At 42.7% G+C, this 13,727-nt stretch overlaps 1 protein-coding gene across 1 annotated transcript in view; it reads left to right on the top strand.

Moving 5' to 3' along the window:
- The window catches only part of TNFRSF21 (TNF receptor superfamily member 21), a 70,370-nt gene that overhangs the window by 45,132 nt on the left and 11,511 nt on the right, over positions 1–13,727 (top strand). Inside the window, exon 4 of the mRNA XM_026507292.4 lies at positions 2,528–2,793. Coding sequence (XP_026363077.1) covers positions 2,528–2,793 — 266 coding nt within the window. The remainder of the gene's footprint in view (positions 1–2,527; positions 2,794–13,727) is intronic.

The following is a 13,727-nucleotide window of genomic DNA, read 5'->3' as shown; positions in this document are numbered from 1 at the left end:
TGTGCCATGGGAGAGGGGGAGGAGAAGAACATTGCTGACCCCGGGGGCAGCTCCCGCGCATTGACTCCATGTTTTCAGAGTAAAAAAAATAAGATGAGACCTGATTTGTGGGCCTTAAATTTAGCTTCCAGTCAATGTTGGTTGAAGGAAAAATCTCATTGTATCCATTCTTTGTGTTTTTCTTTTTTCCTCTTTTTTCTTTATTTTGTGGCTGAAAAGAAAGTATAAATACTGGGTTTTGGAAGAGGGAACTGTTGTTATGTTTGAGCCTTTTAAACTCTGTAATTACTCTATAAAGCTATGTATTTGCATCAGAAATGCATTTAGTCTTAAGTTTTAGTGTTCAGTATATGGAACATTCATAATGATGGGGTACTTCCAAAAATAAATCAACTCTATAGAAAATGTTAATCAGCTCATCCCCAGGGACCATAGTGAGTATGTCCATTGTACAAATGAGGAAATGGACATGACAGTTAGTGGTTTGCCCAAAGCCACACTGTCATCGGCATTATGAAGATTTAAGCAAAGGTCCCATGTACAAGAAAATGCAGTCATGTTTTCATGTAAGACACTGTGAGCCTTCGTCAAATTAACCTAAATTAAGATTCAGGGACTAACATGCCTTTTGGTATTTGGAAGAACCTACCACGTCAATCACAAAGAGCTGATTTGCTCCTTAACGTTACCTGCAGGGTTTTAAATAGGACATGGATTTTTTTTTTTTTTTTTTTTTTAAGGCGTCTGTTACTTGAAATCACAAGCTCTGTATCTGGCTACACATTGCCCTGAAAATTGAAAAGCAACTGGTTCAAGTGTGTTTCACACTGCCAGGGAAAATCATGTGAAAAGTGCAGTAATGCCTCATTCTGTGGCATTCTACTCTTAGAGTGACAGGAAAGCAACCTTCTCCTAAGAACTTATTTTTCAAATGCCATTTGTGGGTGGTTGATTCAGGATGCGCACGCGCTCTTGCAGACCCTCTGCCTCTCCCGGTTGGCCGGGCAGAGTAAGGATTTAGGTGGAGGGAAACACCAAATCCTCCATTTTCAAAGGAACTTCTGGAATTAGTATTGCTCTTTTCTTAGGCAAAAATCGAGAGCTAACTTGATAGATATTTTCCCCAACAACTGATGGGAGCAAAAAAAGATTGTTTTCCCCTGGTTAACCTCTAGTTAATTGAAAAATTCAATTCTCTGTAATAAGAAGCTTCTCTTTATTCTCTTTTTTTTTCCTCTTTTATTCTCTTTTTTATTTCTTTTTTTTTCCTACTTCACTTGGAAACTTGACTCCTTTTTTTTGTTTGTTTTCGTTGTTAGTGTTTTAAAGACGTTGTTAACTATTATAACTCTGATATCTGGGCATGTGGGTATCATGGTATTGGCTGAGAAGACTCACCCCCTGTGTGGTAAGCTGTCAGATCCCATACTCTGAGGTTCTCTATGACCCCATGTATCAGTTTGGGCAAAACCAGTGTGCAAATGCAGAGAGAAGGTGCTTTGAAGAGGAAGACACCAGAGCGTGCTGCTCAGGGAAAGCTGCCCCTCACAGAGGGTCAGTGCCAAGAGCTCATTTTGAGCTTGCAGCTTCGAGATTTGACTTGGCATTTCACCCTGCACTCATCGGATCGGCATACTGCAGACCCACACCAATCCAGTTTACAAGTGACTGAGAAGCCAGAATGACAGTAGAATGCACTGTCCAGTGAGTTGGGTTCAGTTCCCACCCAGCTAGCTACCTTTGTGATATTGGGCAAATCACAAGTTTTCTAGGTGTTCCTGTCTTATCTGTGCACTTGGAATGTTAATGGTTTATAAAGATGTTCCAAGAGCCAATGCCTTAACATAAAACCAGGGAGACTATAGTGATGGTTATTATACTGTCATTTCGGTTGTTGTCTCCATTATAACTGTACAGGTCAACTTACAGGACTGAATAATATATCAGAAAATTGCTTGTTGAGCATAGGATGAGAGTGCCAGAAGCCAGAAGTCCATCAGGAGTGCCTCCCTGGGGCTGGAATGGCTGGGCACACTGTTGGTTGACCTAAAGGACACTATTGCCAGAATCTGCAGACCCTTCACCCAGGCAGTGCTGGATCAGCTCCACAGCAGTTTTAATCCTTGGCTTACGTTTTTCTTAATTTCATGAAATCACCACTTTTTTGGTCTGGGGGCCCCTATGGGGTTATACTCGTTTTTAGGAGTAGCAAAGGAATCACTGATGATTTTGTTTGGGTTTGGCTTTCAAAACAGCTGTTTCGGGGGCTATTTATTGTCCTTCTAGGATTCGCTCCTTCTTGTGGTTCTACATTCAGGAAGTGAAATTTGCAGGAGGGAACCTAATTAGTCCCCAGGAGGGGCTGCGGATGCTGAGTGCTCAGAGAAGGCAGTCCATTCCTTTGACGTGTAACAATGGGAGTGTGTGCTGCTTTTTTTTTTAGTTCATGAGAAGAGAGTAGCCATATATAAAGACCTTCCCTCCCATGCCTGTATTTGTCTTTAATTTTATTTTTTCTCTGGTTTAGGGATTGACATCCTGAAACTCGTTGCAGCCCAAGTGGGAAGCCAGTGGAAGGACATCTATCAGTTTCTGTGCAATGCCAGTGAGAGAGAAGTGGCTGCTTTCTCCAACGGGTACACGGCGGACCATGAGCGAGCCTACGCCGCTCTGCAGCACTGGACCATCCGGGGGCCCGAGGCCAGCCTCGCCCAGTTAATCAGCGCCCTGCGCCAGCACCGGCGCAACGATGTCGTGGAGAAGATTCGGGGACTGATGGAAGATACGGCCCAGGTAATGTACCTGGGTTGCTGGTCTTTCCAACAAACCTTTCGGTCCTGTGCTCAGATTTTACCAGGGATGTATAATAAGGAAAAATACTGATATTAGGTGTTTTGGTTCACACACGCACTTCTAGGGCAGTGGGTCTCTGTGGCTGTCCATGACAATCGTCTAGAAACTTTATTTTATTTATTTATTTATTTTTAAAGATTTTATTTATTTATTTGACAGAGATAGAGACAGCCAGCGAGAGAGGGAACACAAGCAGGGGGAGTGGGAGAGGAAGAAGCAGGCTCATGGCGGAGGAGCCTGATGTGGGGCTCGATCCCAGAACGCCGGGATCACACCCTGAGCCGAAGGCAGATGCTTAACCACTGTGCCACCCAGGCGCCCCTTATTTTTTTTTAACCTGTGTTTTTTAAAAAAGATCTTACTTATTTATTTTTTTTTAAAAAAGATCTTACTTATTTGAGAGAGAGAGAGAGTGAGCGTGCTCACAAGCGGGGGGTGGGGTGGGGGAGGGAGAGAGGGAGAAGCAGACTCTCCCAGTGTGGGGCTCCACCCCAGTTCCCTGGGATCATGACCCCAGCAGAAGGCAGACACTTAACTGACTGAGTCACCCAGGTGCCCCTATCTAGAAACTTTAAAAGAATTCTGATATTTGGACCCCACTGTAGACCAGTTAGATCAGAATCTCTAAGGGGAGGACCACAAATCAGTTTTTAAGAAGTTCCCTAATGATGCTAATGTGCAAAGCTGAGAATCGTGTTTGGGGGATGTTCTAGCATCAGACTGTACAGCCAGATCTGCTGCTTGTTATCCCATTTACAGTCTCGTTTTGCATAACACACTTGGAACAAATCCAAGAAGGAAGACTTTTTTTTTTTTTCCTCTTCTCTCCCCTCCCACCCACTAATCCCCAGGATATTTTTTGTGATGTAGTTTAGGGAGGCTCGGTCTTACCTTCTGGGGATGCAGTTGGTGCTGACAGCAGTGGGTAACAGGACTGAGCGATTCTTTCTCCTGGGCTTGTTCAATCTGTATATCAGATGGGAACTGAGGGGACCCAGGAGTGTGATTTACTGATAGTCGCTGGTTACTGGGCTTTGCCCTGGGAGCCAGGCAGCACTGGATTTGAATCCTGGCTCTGACACTTATTAGGTGGTTGACCATGGGCAAGTTCCTTCAGCTTTCTCTGCTTCTGTTTTCTCATGTGTAAGCCAGCCTTAATGGGCTAATTAAGATTAGAAATGAAGTACATGGGATGCCTGATGCATTGAAGGTGTTTTACAAATGGTAGTTATGGTCATAACATAACTGATTTTACTTCGTTTCTTTCCTTAATCATAGTACGTGTCCCTGAAAGGCCATGAATTAAGTACACGTTTGGATATTGACTTATATGTCTCACAGACTTCGAGTAAAGTTTCCGAATATATTTCCAAAGTAAAGGAAATGTTGCCACCGAGACCTGATAAAACCCACTTAATTTAAAAGACCATTCTGTCGCTGTTATTCTCCAGTGCTCTAAACGCATTACCTAAAGAGCTGGAGAGAGACTTTTCCCCATCAACTCTAATTCATGACCATTCTGTACCAAATTTTGTACATCAAGGGACTCGATTTTATACATGGAAGAGGTCCAAGTGCCTTTATTTTTTTTATACTAACAGTGTAGTCTTTCTTCTCTACGGAAGTAAACGTCCATCAGGTGGATCTTTTTTTTAAGTGTCTGGTTAAAATTTATAGGTGCTAATCGATGCCAAAAGTGGTCTTTAAACTCCTGGTGTATTTTCAACTTCTTCGACATGTGGAATTTCCAAAAAAAATATTTATGAATAGATGGAGTGGTAAACATTCAAAGGCACACGCTAGTGTCTTGTGACTTCCTGAGAAAGATACCAGAAGTGTGGCTCAAACATGAACGGGCTTCCTTGGAATGTCGACTTTAAGGAACAAGCTGATAGGATAAGCAGACCTGAAGAAGGATCCAGATACTGGAGAATAAGCCGTTAGGGCTTTTTGATGATACTTACAAGAGAGATAAAATGTGGCTGATGTTAGGATTTGGTTAAATGGAATGTTTGATAAAGTGGAAAGATGAGCATGATGAATTTTTAAGGGAAAAGGAGGCTTCTCATTAGAAGTAAAACCGTGGGAAAACGTAAACATGGGGAATTGGAAAAGCATAAATGTTAATGCTGTTATTACTAAATCCAGGTGGCACGATTAGAAGTAATTTTTCTTTTTTTTTTATTTTCTGTAATGAAAACATGTTACTTTTGTGATTTAAAGTATTTCTTCAGATGACTAAGCTGAAGGGGCACCAGGGAAAGGATAGGTGGGGCTCTGCTTGTGCTACATGGAGAGAGGGAGGCCCCCCGCATTTCGGTTTCGGGAGCAGATCGTGGTTTGTGTGACAGTCCATCCTTCCTTGTCAGGGTTGACTGAGGTTTGGGATGTTGGATCAGATTTGTCAAAAAAATTCCTAAATTTACTTTGCTTTTGGCTTCTGCAAGTCTGTCTCGTTTTCAGTTGTACACTCAGCATTTAGAATTTGGTCCTGGTCTTTGCGGTACTTCTCTTTTGGGGGGGAGTGCGGATGGTGGTAGGGTATTGACTGTAACAAATGACTTTTGTTTGTTTCTCTGATGATTCTGTTGAGGTCCATACATATCTATTGAGCACCTGCTTTATTCCAGGCGCTGTCATAGGTGCTGGGAAAGGTGGGCCCAAAGTCTCTGTGGAGGAGACTGCGTATCAAGGAGAGTGACTCATAACAAAAATCACGGAGTCAGTGAATAAGAAAACAACAAAGTGCCTAGTCCCCAGTGCCAAACTCTTGGACCCTTTAATTCTTTCCTCTTATCTCATCTATAGCCAACAAGATTCTAATATCTACTTTTGATGATACTTACAAGAGAGGTAAAATGTGGTTGATGCAATGTTAGGATTTGGTTAAATGGAATGTTTGATAAAGTGGAAAGATGAGCATGATGAATTTATTCCAGGAATAAATGAAGTACTTATTTTATGAGGGAGCGTGGCATCAGTGCATCCCGTAGCTTTCTCGGAGGTTCTCGCGTAGCCTCTGCGTGACGACGGAGGCTAAGAAGCCGATATTAAGCTTCTCGCTCCAGGTTTTAATAATGCCCATCATTGTCTAGCGACATTGTGGACCCAGCTCTCGACTCTGATTTTAATAGCCAATGAGCCTGGATTTCTGCCTGCCAGCTCTTACTAATCACACAGTATGGAATTGTCTGCAGGTTGTCTCTGAGATTAGTTGAGTCAAACAAGACACAGAGTGCGGGGGGCATAATTGAGACTTACTCTTCCCACTTCATGATGGATTTGTAGTCTTTCTGTACTGTGGTAGTGCTGGCGACTTGAGACTTGGCCCTAGGAGTTAATGGAACCTTAATGTGTAAAAATGACTGTGTGTGTGTATGTTTGAAAATGGCTAATGTTTTTTTTCCTATTCACGAACCTGAGAGCACCCACACTCTGTTCCACTCAAAGGATTAGCCTGGTGTGCCTTTTAGTCACCTCTGTCAGGAACAGCTGCTCCGTTATTAACCATGGTGGTCTATTAGCCATTTTTTAATTAAACACATCTAGAGTCTGCCTTTTTCTTTTCTTTTTTTTTTTTTTAAAGAAATACACTTCTTTATGTACTAAAAATATTATATAGTAATATTCACTTTTTGGTGCACCGTTGAGTCCTTTTTTAAGGAAACTGAAGGTTTTAGGAGCAGTTTTAGGTTTAAAACAAAATTGAGAGGGAAGTACAGAGATTTCCCATATACCTTCTGCCCCAACTTATGCATAGGCTCTCCCACTGTCAACACGCTTATCAGAATGGTACATTTTTTTTACCAAGGGGAAACCTACACTGACATATAATAATCACCCTAAGTCCATACGTTAGAGCTCACGAGGTTGTGTATTCTGTAGGCGTGGGCAAATGTATAATGGCATATATCCATCATGATGCTAGCATACGGAATATTGAGACTGCCCTGAAAGTCCTCTGTGCTGTGCCTGTTTCTCTCTCCCTCCTACCCCACCCCTGACAACCACTAATCTTTTTACTGTCTCCATGGTTTTGCCTTTTCCAGAATGTCATATAGTGGGAATCATGCAGTCTGTAGCCCTTTTCGGATTGGCTTCTTTCACTGAACTCACATGCTGTTAAGGCTCCATCATGTCTTTACATGACCTGACGGCTCAGTTCTTAGCTCTGAATAATATTCCATTGTCTGATTGTACCAGTTTATTTATCCATGCACTTCCCTGACTCTTTCTTTATCAGAGGTACAAGTTGTGGTTTTCAGTTCAGCGTCTGAAGCCTTCCAGAATCCTATGCGTTCTTCCCGTCCAGGGCACCAGCATTTGGTTTAAGTGGCAAAGCGGGGGGACAATGGTTGGAAGTTACTGGGACTTTGCCAAAGCTATTTAAAAACCCTAATACAGCATTCCAAATGGTATGCTATCTCTTTTTTTTTTTTCCATTCTTTTACTTTGATATTTTTCCCCCCTGAGGCTTTATTTAAAGGAAGTCTTTTGTAAGTAGCATATACTTAAGGTTTCGAAAAAATCTAGTCCGACACTGTTTGTCAGTGAATTAGAGAATTTCAGTGTGGTTACATTTCTCATGTAATTACTCATATATTTGGGTTTAAATCTAGCATCTGATTATTCATTTTGTATTTGTCCTGTCTCTCTCTCTTTTTTTCTCTTCTTTCTTGCTTTCTTTTGAATTAATCAAGTATTTTTTATTATTCCACTTTTCCTCCTCTTTTGCCTGGTTACAAATGTTTTACTTTACTTTTCATGGTCCCCATAGAGATTACAACTTGCACACTTAAATCATGGGAGACGTTTCCCGAGCGTGTACTTCTTACTGTTTCCAAACAGCACAACAGCCTTAGGAGACTTTAATTCTATTCATCCTTCTCTCGCATTTTGTTTTTTTATTGTCATGAATTTTAACACTGCACATTTCTTAGCCCCCAAAAGGCATAATTGTTATGGTTTTACACAGTCAGGATTTACATGGATTTACCTGCGTATTGATCTTTTCTGTCATTCTTCATTCCTTTCTGCCACTTCAACTTCTGTGTGAGGTCATTTTTCTTTGGCCTCAAGAATACTTAGTGTAGGTTTCCAGCAATAACTGCTGTTTTTCCTGTGTCTGGAAAATGCCAACTAAATAAATAACTTGCGCTATTTGCCCTTTTTTAAGAGATTTTATTTATTTATTTGACAGAACTCAGAGAGAAAGAGAGCATGAGCGGGGGGCGGGGAGGCAGAGGGAGAGGGAGAAGCAGGCTCTCTGCTGAGCAGGGAGCCCAACTCGGGGATCGATCCCAGGATCCTGAGATCATGACCTGAGCTGAAGGCGGATGCTTCCAGCTGAGCCACCCAGGCGCACCTGCCCTTTGTTTTTGAAGGATAGCTGGAAAAGAGAATTTAGTTTGACTGTCATTTCCTTTCGATGCTTTCCTGTCTAGATTTAAGTCTCCCCTGCTAAGGAGCAAGCGGGATGATGTGATTTTATGTTCGTATCTATGTTACATAACAAATTAGGTGACAGTATTATACCAGACACCACGCAACTCCAAGATGAGTGTAGACAGGGTCTGGGCCGTCAAGGAAGCTTACGGTTGAATGGAAGAAGCATATATACTTACATAGTTTAAGGGACTAAATCCAAAAGGGTGGAAGGAGGGAAGGTGCTCGATGTACAGCTAATTGGCCATTATGGCTCTAAGTGGGAACATGAGTGTGAAGATGCGTGCCAGGTTAAATTCCTGCCCTGGCAGCTTATCACTTTGGGAACATTCTGGTAAGTTACCTGGCCTCTCTGCCTCAGTTTGTCCCTGAGGAAATGGGGGCATCATTAGTGCCTGTCCTGTGAGCTGTTGTGAGAATTAGTTGCCTGTGTCCCACAGTAAGTGTTTGGTGAATGTTTACTATTCAGAGTTGCAATTATTTCCCAGCTCTAGAGGCAAGAGAGATGGAAGAATGTTCCTAAGTAGCTCCAACTCTCATACACATAATGGATCCTTTAAGTCCTGAACTCCGGGGGTTCGTTACTGTCTGTTGGGTGGGGAGGTACTTCCAGTTCCAGCACAGCTTAAGCTGGACAGTTGAGTGTCAGGCTTGCCATCCGGGTTCAGTGCCCAAGAACTGGAAATTCCAGCTCATGGTAAATATTTATTCCTTACTGCCTGAGCAAATGTTCCTAGGCTGGGGGTGTTTCCTCTAGTGGAGAAACAAAGGTGATGGTATGTGGGAAGATAACGGTCTGCTTTCTCACTGGCTGTCAGAAAAAGGGAAACAAAATTGAGCAACTGAGTTTCTAGTTTGACTCTCTCCTCTCCTCTCCTCTCCTCTCCTCTCCTCTCCTCTCCTCTCCTCTCCTCTCCTCCCCTCCCCTCCCCTCCCCTCCCCTCCTCTCCCCTCCTCTCCTCCCCTTCCCCCCACCTTCTCTCCTCTCCTCTCTTTTCTTTTCTTTCCTGGACTTGTTATAGTCAAATAGGCTTCACCAGTGTAATCTTTTTCTTTTCTTTTTTTCTCCTGCTTGGAGGGGGTGGGCTTGTGTTTTTTCTCTTTGGAAAACCTTGGGAAAATGATTTCTTGGACTCAGATTTTTCTATTTAACATGGGAAATCAAGTGGTTATCAGAATTAAATGAGGTACTGGTTTGTTAAACTGCGCGATATAAGAAAGGGAGGTAGGAAAGCGATGCTTACTGGCTAGGTTCGGCAGGATTTGTGTTTTGAATTTCAGTATTCCTTTATTGTCTCATTTGGATAAAAGATGGAAAAGGAATTTTAAGTACGTTAAAAAATGATCATCTTAAAAACAACCACAGTAATTTAAAATACTATAAAGTGTTACTTCAGCTGTCTGCTTTGACCAGAGATTCACAAACGGAAAGAATTGGTCCCTGGGGGGGGGGGGGGCGCCCGGTTGGCTCAGTTGGTTAAGCATCCAGCTCTTGGTTTTGACTCAAGTCATGATCTCAGGGTTGTGAGATCGAGCCCCACGTCGGGCTCTCCACGATCAGTGCAGAGGTTGCTTGAGATTCTCTCTCTCTCCCTCTGTTCCTCCCCCACATCCATAAATAAATAAGTAAATAAATAAATAAAATATTTAAAATAAAAAAATAAAAAAGAATTGGGGCTCATCAGGCAGGGGAGTTGGGTATCTTATTGCTCCTTCCCTCCTTCCAGTAGATTAGATAGAGTAAAACAGGGGCGCCTGGGTGGCTCGGTCGTTAAGCGTCTGCCTTCGGCTCAGGGCGTGATCCCGGCGTTCTGGGATCGAGCCCCGCATCAGGCTCCTCCACTGGGAGCCTGCTTCTTCCTCTCCCACTCCCCTGCTGTGTTCCCTCTCTCGCTGGCTGTCTCTCTCTGTCAAATAAATCTTTAAAAAAAAAAAAAGATTGAGTAAAACGACACCATAATTTAACTAGTGGACCTGAAGCCACCGTTGCTGTTGTGGGCTGCTGTGTAGCAGAACGATCCTTTGTTAGAGATTCTTGATCCCTTCCAGAAATCATGCAGGAGACCTATGTCCCAGAGACAGAGTCCTCCCCCCCCCCCCCCCGCCCCCAACTATAGTAGACAGTGTTTGGCGGCTGGACGGCTTTGCTCTGTATAATCAACTGCGAGAATCTCAACGGCGCCGAGAGCACTGGGCATTCTGTTTTGGCCAGGACAGTACCACTACTTCTGCTGCGGAGGGAACTACAGTCGCTGATTTTTTTTTGTTGACCAGCTGCAGGATGCAGCTGTCCTTATCTACGGTCTGACTGAGACCAACTATTTTCAGAAATGCAATACAGTGAGGGCGAGTTGAGGCAAATACCAGCTGTACGTTTAACTGCTGGCTTTTTGGCTATTCAAATTTGTCTTTGTCTTTAATTTGCCCGTTGGTCATCTCGGAGAAAATGGGGATTATTATCCCTAGGCCCTACGGTGTTAGCTGAACTTGCCTGTATCTTGCGCCTGCCCTCTGCCCTGTGACCACAGCGCCGAGGGTCATTTAAGGGCAAGTTCCTTTGCAGGGTGTGACTGTGGGCTCTGGGGAACCCCTGGTATGGTGAGAAGGGGACTTTATAAAGGGATTGCTGCCACACCATAGGCCCAGGTCCGTTCAGTGGTGCTTGCGTGGAAGTTGGTCATCGTGTACAAAAAGGCGAGATCTGTGAATAAGCCTTCAGGTGCTCAGTGTCATTTCAGGCCATTCTACTTATTGTCAAAGTCCAAGGTTTTGTTCAGTTAGTCAACAACCTTCTGTGGAGCACCAGCTGTGTGTCTGTACTATGTCAAGAAGGAAGGTGGTCTCCCGGCCTTTGAGTAGCTCAGTCACCGAGATGGAGACTCTTGTGCAAATAATGACAATTCAGTTGTGATCAGCAGATGTTAGAACAGAAGGGCACACAGGAAATTATAAGGTTGGAGCGGAAGGCGGGGGTACTGACCCACCAAAAAATACATGGAAAACAATAGCAGACATCTATTTATCCATTTGAAAGTCATTTTTTTTTTAAAGATTTTATTTATTTATGTGACAGAGAGACAGCCAGTGAGAGAGGGAACACAGCAGGGGGAGTGGGGGAGGAGGAAGCAGGCTCCCAGTGGAGGAGCCTGATGTGGGACTCGATCCCGGAACGCGGGGATCACGCCCTGAGCCGAAGGCAGACGCTTAACGACTGCGCTACCCAGGCGCCCCTGAAAGTCATTTTTAAAGAAAAAAAACCAGACTGTAGTTTCTTTCGAGACTGGGTTTTGGTCCTCATCTCTGAGACTTTCCATCTGGTTTCTGCCTACGGAGCCCTACCTACTCGATCACACCAAGGGCTTCTCAAGCCGTTGGCTCTGCGAAGAACATTTGTTTTACTGAGAACCTTGCTGTGTTTTTGCTCAGTTGCAAGCTTTTCAGAAAGCTCTCAGTGTTGTGCAATATGGAAAGTACAGGAATAAAGGTGTAGTGTCTCACTTCACGGAAGGGCTGGAGTTCGAACTTTGAATCTCTAAGAACTAATAGAAGAGACTGGTGGATCCAACAATTTGACTTTTGACTTCTTAAATTCATAGCTGGCTCTAAGGATCTGGGGAGGATTAGAGACAGAGCATAGATACTGCAGATCATGAGTGTAAGTGCCCAGTCCTGCACTTGACATTGAGTAGGGGCTCAATACATGTTTGCTGCTATCTTCTATGTTGAAATTTGAATTCTGCATTTTCCTTTTTTGACTCAAGAGCAAATGATATCACTCTGCACGTTAAGGAGAAAGGGGACCAACATTTGCTGAGTATCTTCTGTGTCCCAAACACTGTCTGGGTGCTTGACATCTGTGATGACCTAGCAAGCTTTCACGGTCCTGAGAGGTATAGGTCGGTATTAGATTTCAGACATATTTCTGTATTTTGTTGAAGGCCATGTTCAGTGTATGAAGCACCATTATACACATGACTGAGGAAGCTATTAAAACATTGCCATCTATAGTTATAAGATACATCCCTATTTGAGAGATGTTAAAATGTGAAAAAATTTACATCATAGGATTAATCAAATATGATAGTTGAGCTTGAGTGTACAGTTTATAAGGAGAAATCTAGAACCAGATTCTTGGGGTCTTGAGATTGACACACACTCTATCCTAACATGTATTCACACGGGCTTTTTTTTCTTTTTTCTTTTTAATATTGCCTTTAAGGATAAGCTGGATTAACCTAAGCAAGCTATTTAGTAAACACTAATTATGTTTCGAGCCCTGTGCCGGACACTGGAGATGCGAGATGAACACACGTGCATACAAAATACACACAAAACAAAGCACAAAGACAGGGAATCCTCTCTGAAGATGCACTGACAGTTTTATAAGAGGGCTAGCTATGCGAGCCACAATTTCGAGGAGGTTCTGTGGCTCTGAAGTGGGCTTTTATTTTTTTCCCGCGACGCAGTGTCTCCGTGTTCAGAAAAGGTAGAAGAATGTATTAGTTGATGACAACTTTCCACCCCTTAATCCACACCCTTACTTGCTTTCTCAGAGAAGCCACCGAGAGGGAATCAGAATCAATATCGCGAAAACAAGCTTATTGTCTCCATTGACTACCTGTGTTGGATATCATATGTTTGTTTATTTTTGAAGCCCAAACTCATATCTGGATAAAGCTTCATAGCTTCCAGTTTGGGCCTAGCTTCTCCATCCTATGTTTACGAGACTGTCTCTTGGTCTGTTATAACTCCTGTGCCAATAGCAGTCACACTTGCTAATGACAAATTGCATCATGGTCAACAGTAGGTTTTATGATACAGCAGTTGATTTCAACATTTTAAACCTATTCCTCCTATTTTTGGGGAGCATCAACTGTCACTCTTGATTTTCCCATTAATTTTTTTTTTTTTTTTTAAAGAGAAACTTTGATTTATCCACAGTTGGGCTTTGTCAGGGAACAGTCTGGAATGACCAACCATTAAAATGACTTGTCACCAAAAAAGAACTAGAAAAAAAAAAACATGGGGAAATTCTTCTTTGTTTTTATTCTCAGAACAGTAGGTAAGTCTCTTCTGACAATGATAGAAAACACTGAAGTCATTCAAGAAAGATTCAAGTACTTAACAATTACTGTACAAGCCAGAAAACATCATAGGCAGAATCAAAAGACAGAATAATGACTAGGAGAAGTTTTTCGCAACATAGGGTTAATAGCCTTAAAAAAAAAAATGAAGAGCTTTTACAAATTAATGAAAAGACCAATGACCCAAAAGAAAAACGGGCAGTCTGTGAACAGGAGAGTTCACAGAAAAGGAAATACTGAAGATTCTTAAAGGTGTATAGGTTTTTTAGCCTTGCTTGGAACAAGAACAATTAAAATGGAAACTTACACTGAGATACACAATTTTAAGCTCTTAGATGGTAGGGC

Source organism: Ursus arctos, unplaced genomic scaffold, assembly GCF_023065955.2.
Source record: "Ursus arctos isolate Adak ecotype North America unplaced genomic scaffold, UrsArc2.0 scaffold_29, whole genome shotgun sequence".
NCBI lineage: Eukaryota > Metazoa > Chordata > Mammalia > Carnivora > Ursidae > Ursus > Ursus arctos.
The sequence above is the reverse complement of the archived record's forward strand: the minus strand, read 5'-3'. Positions and strand labels throughout refer to the sequence as shown.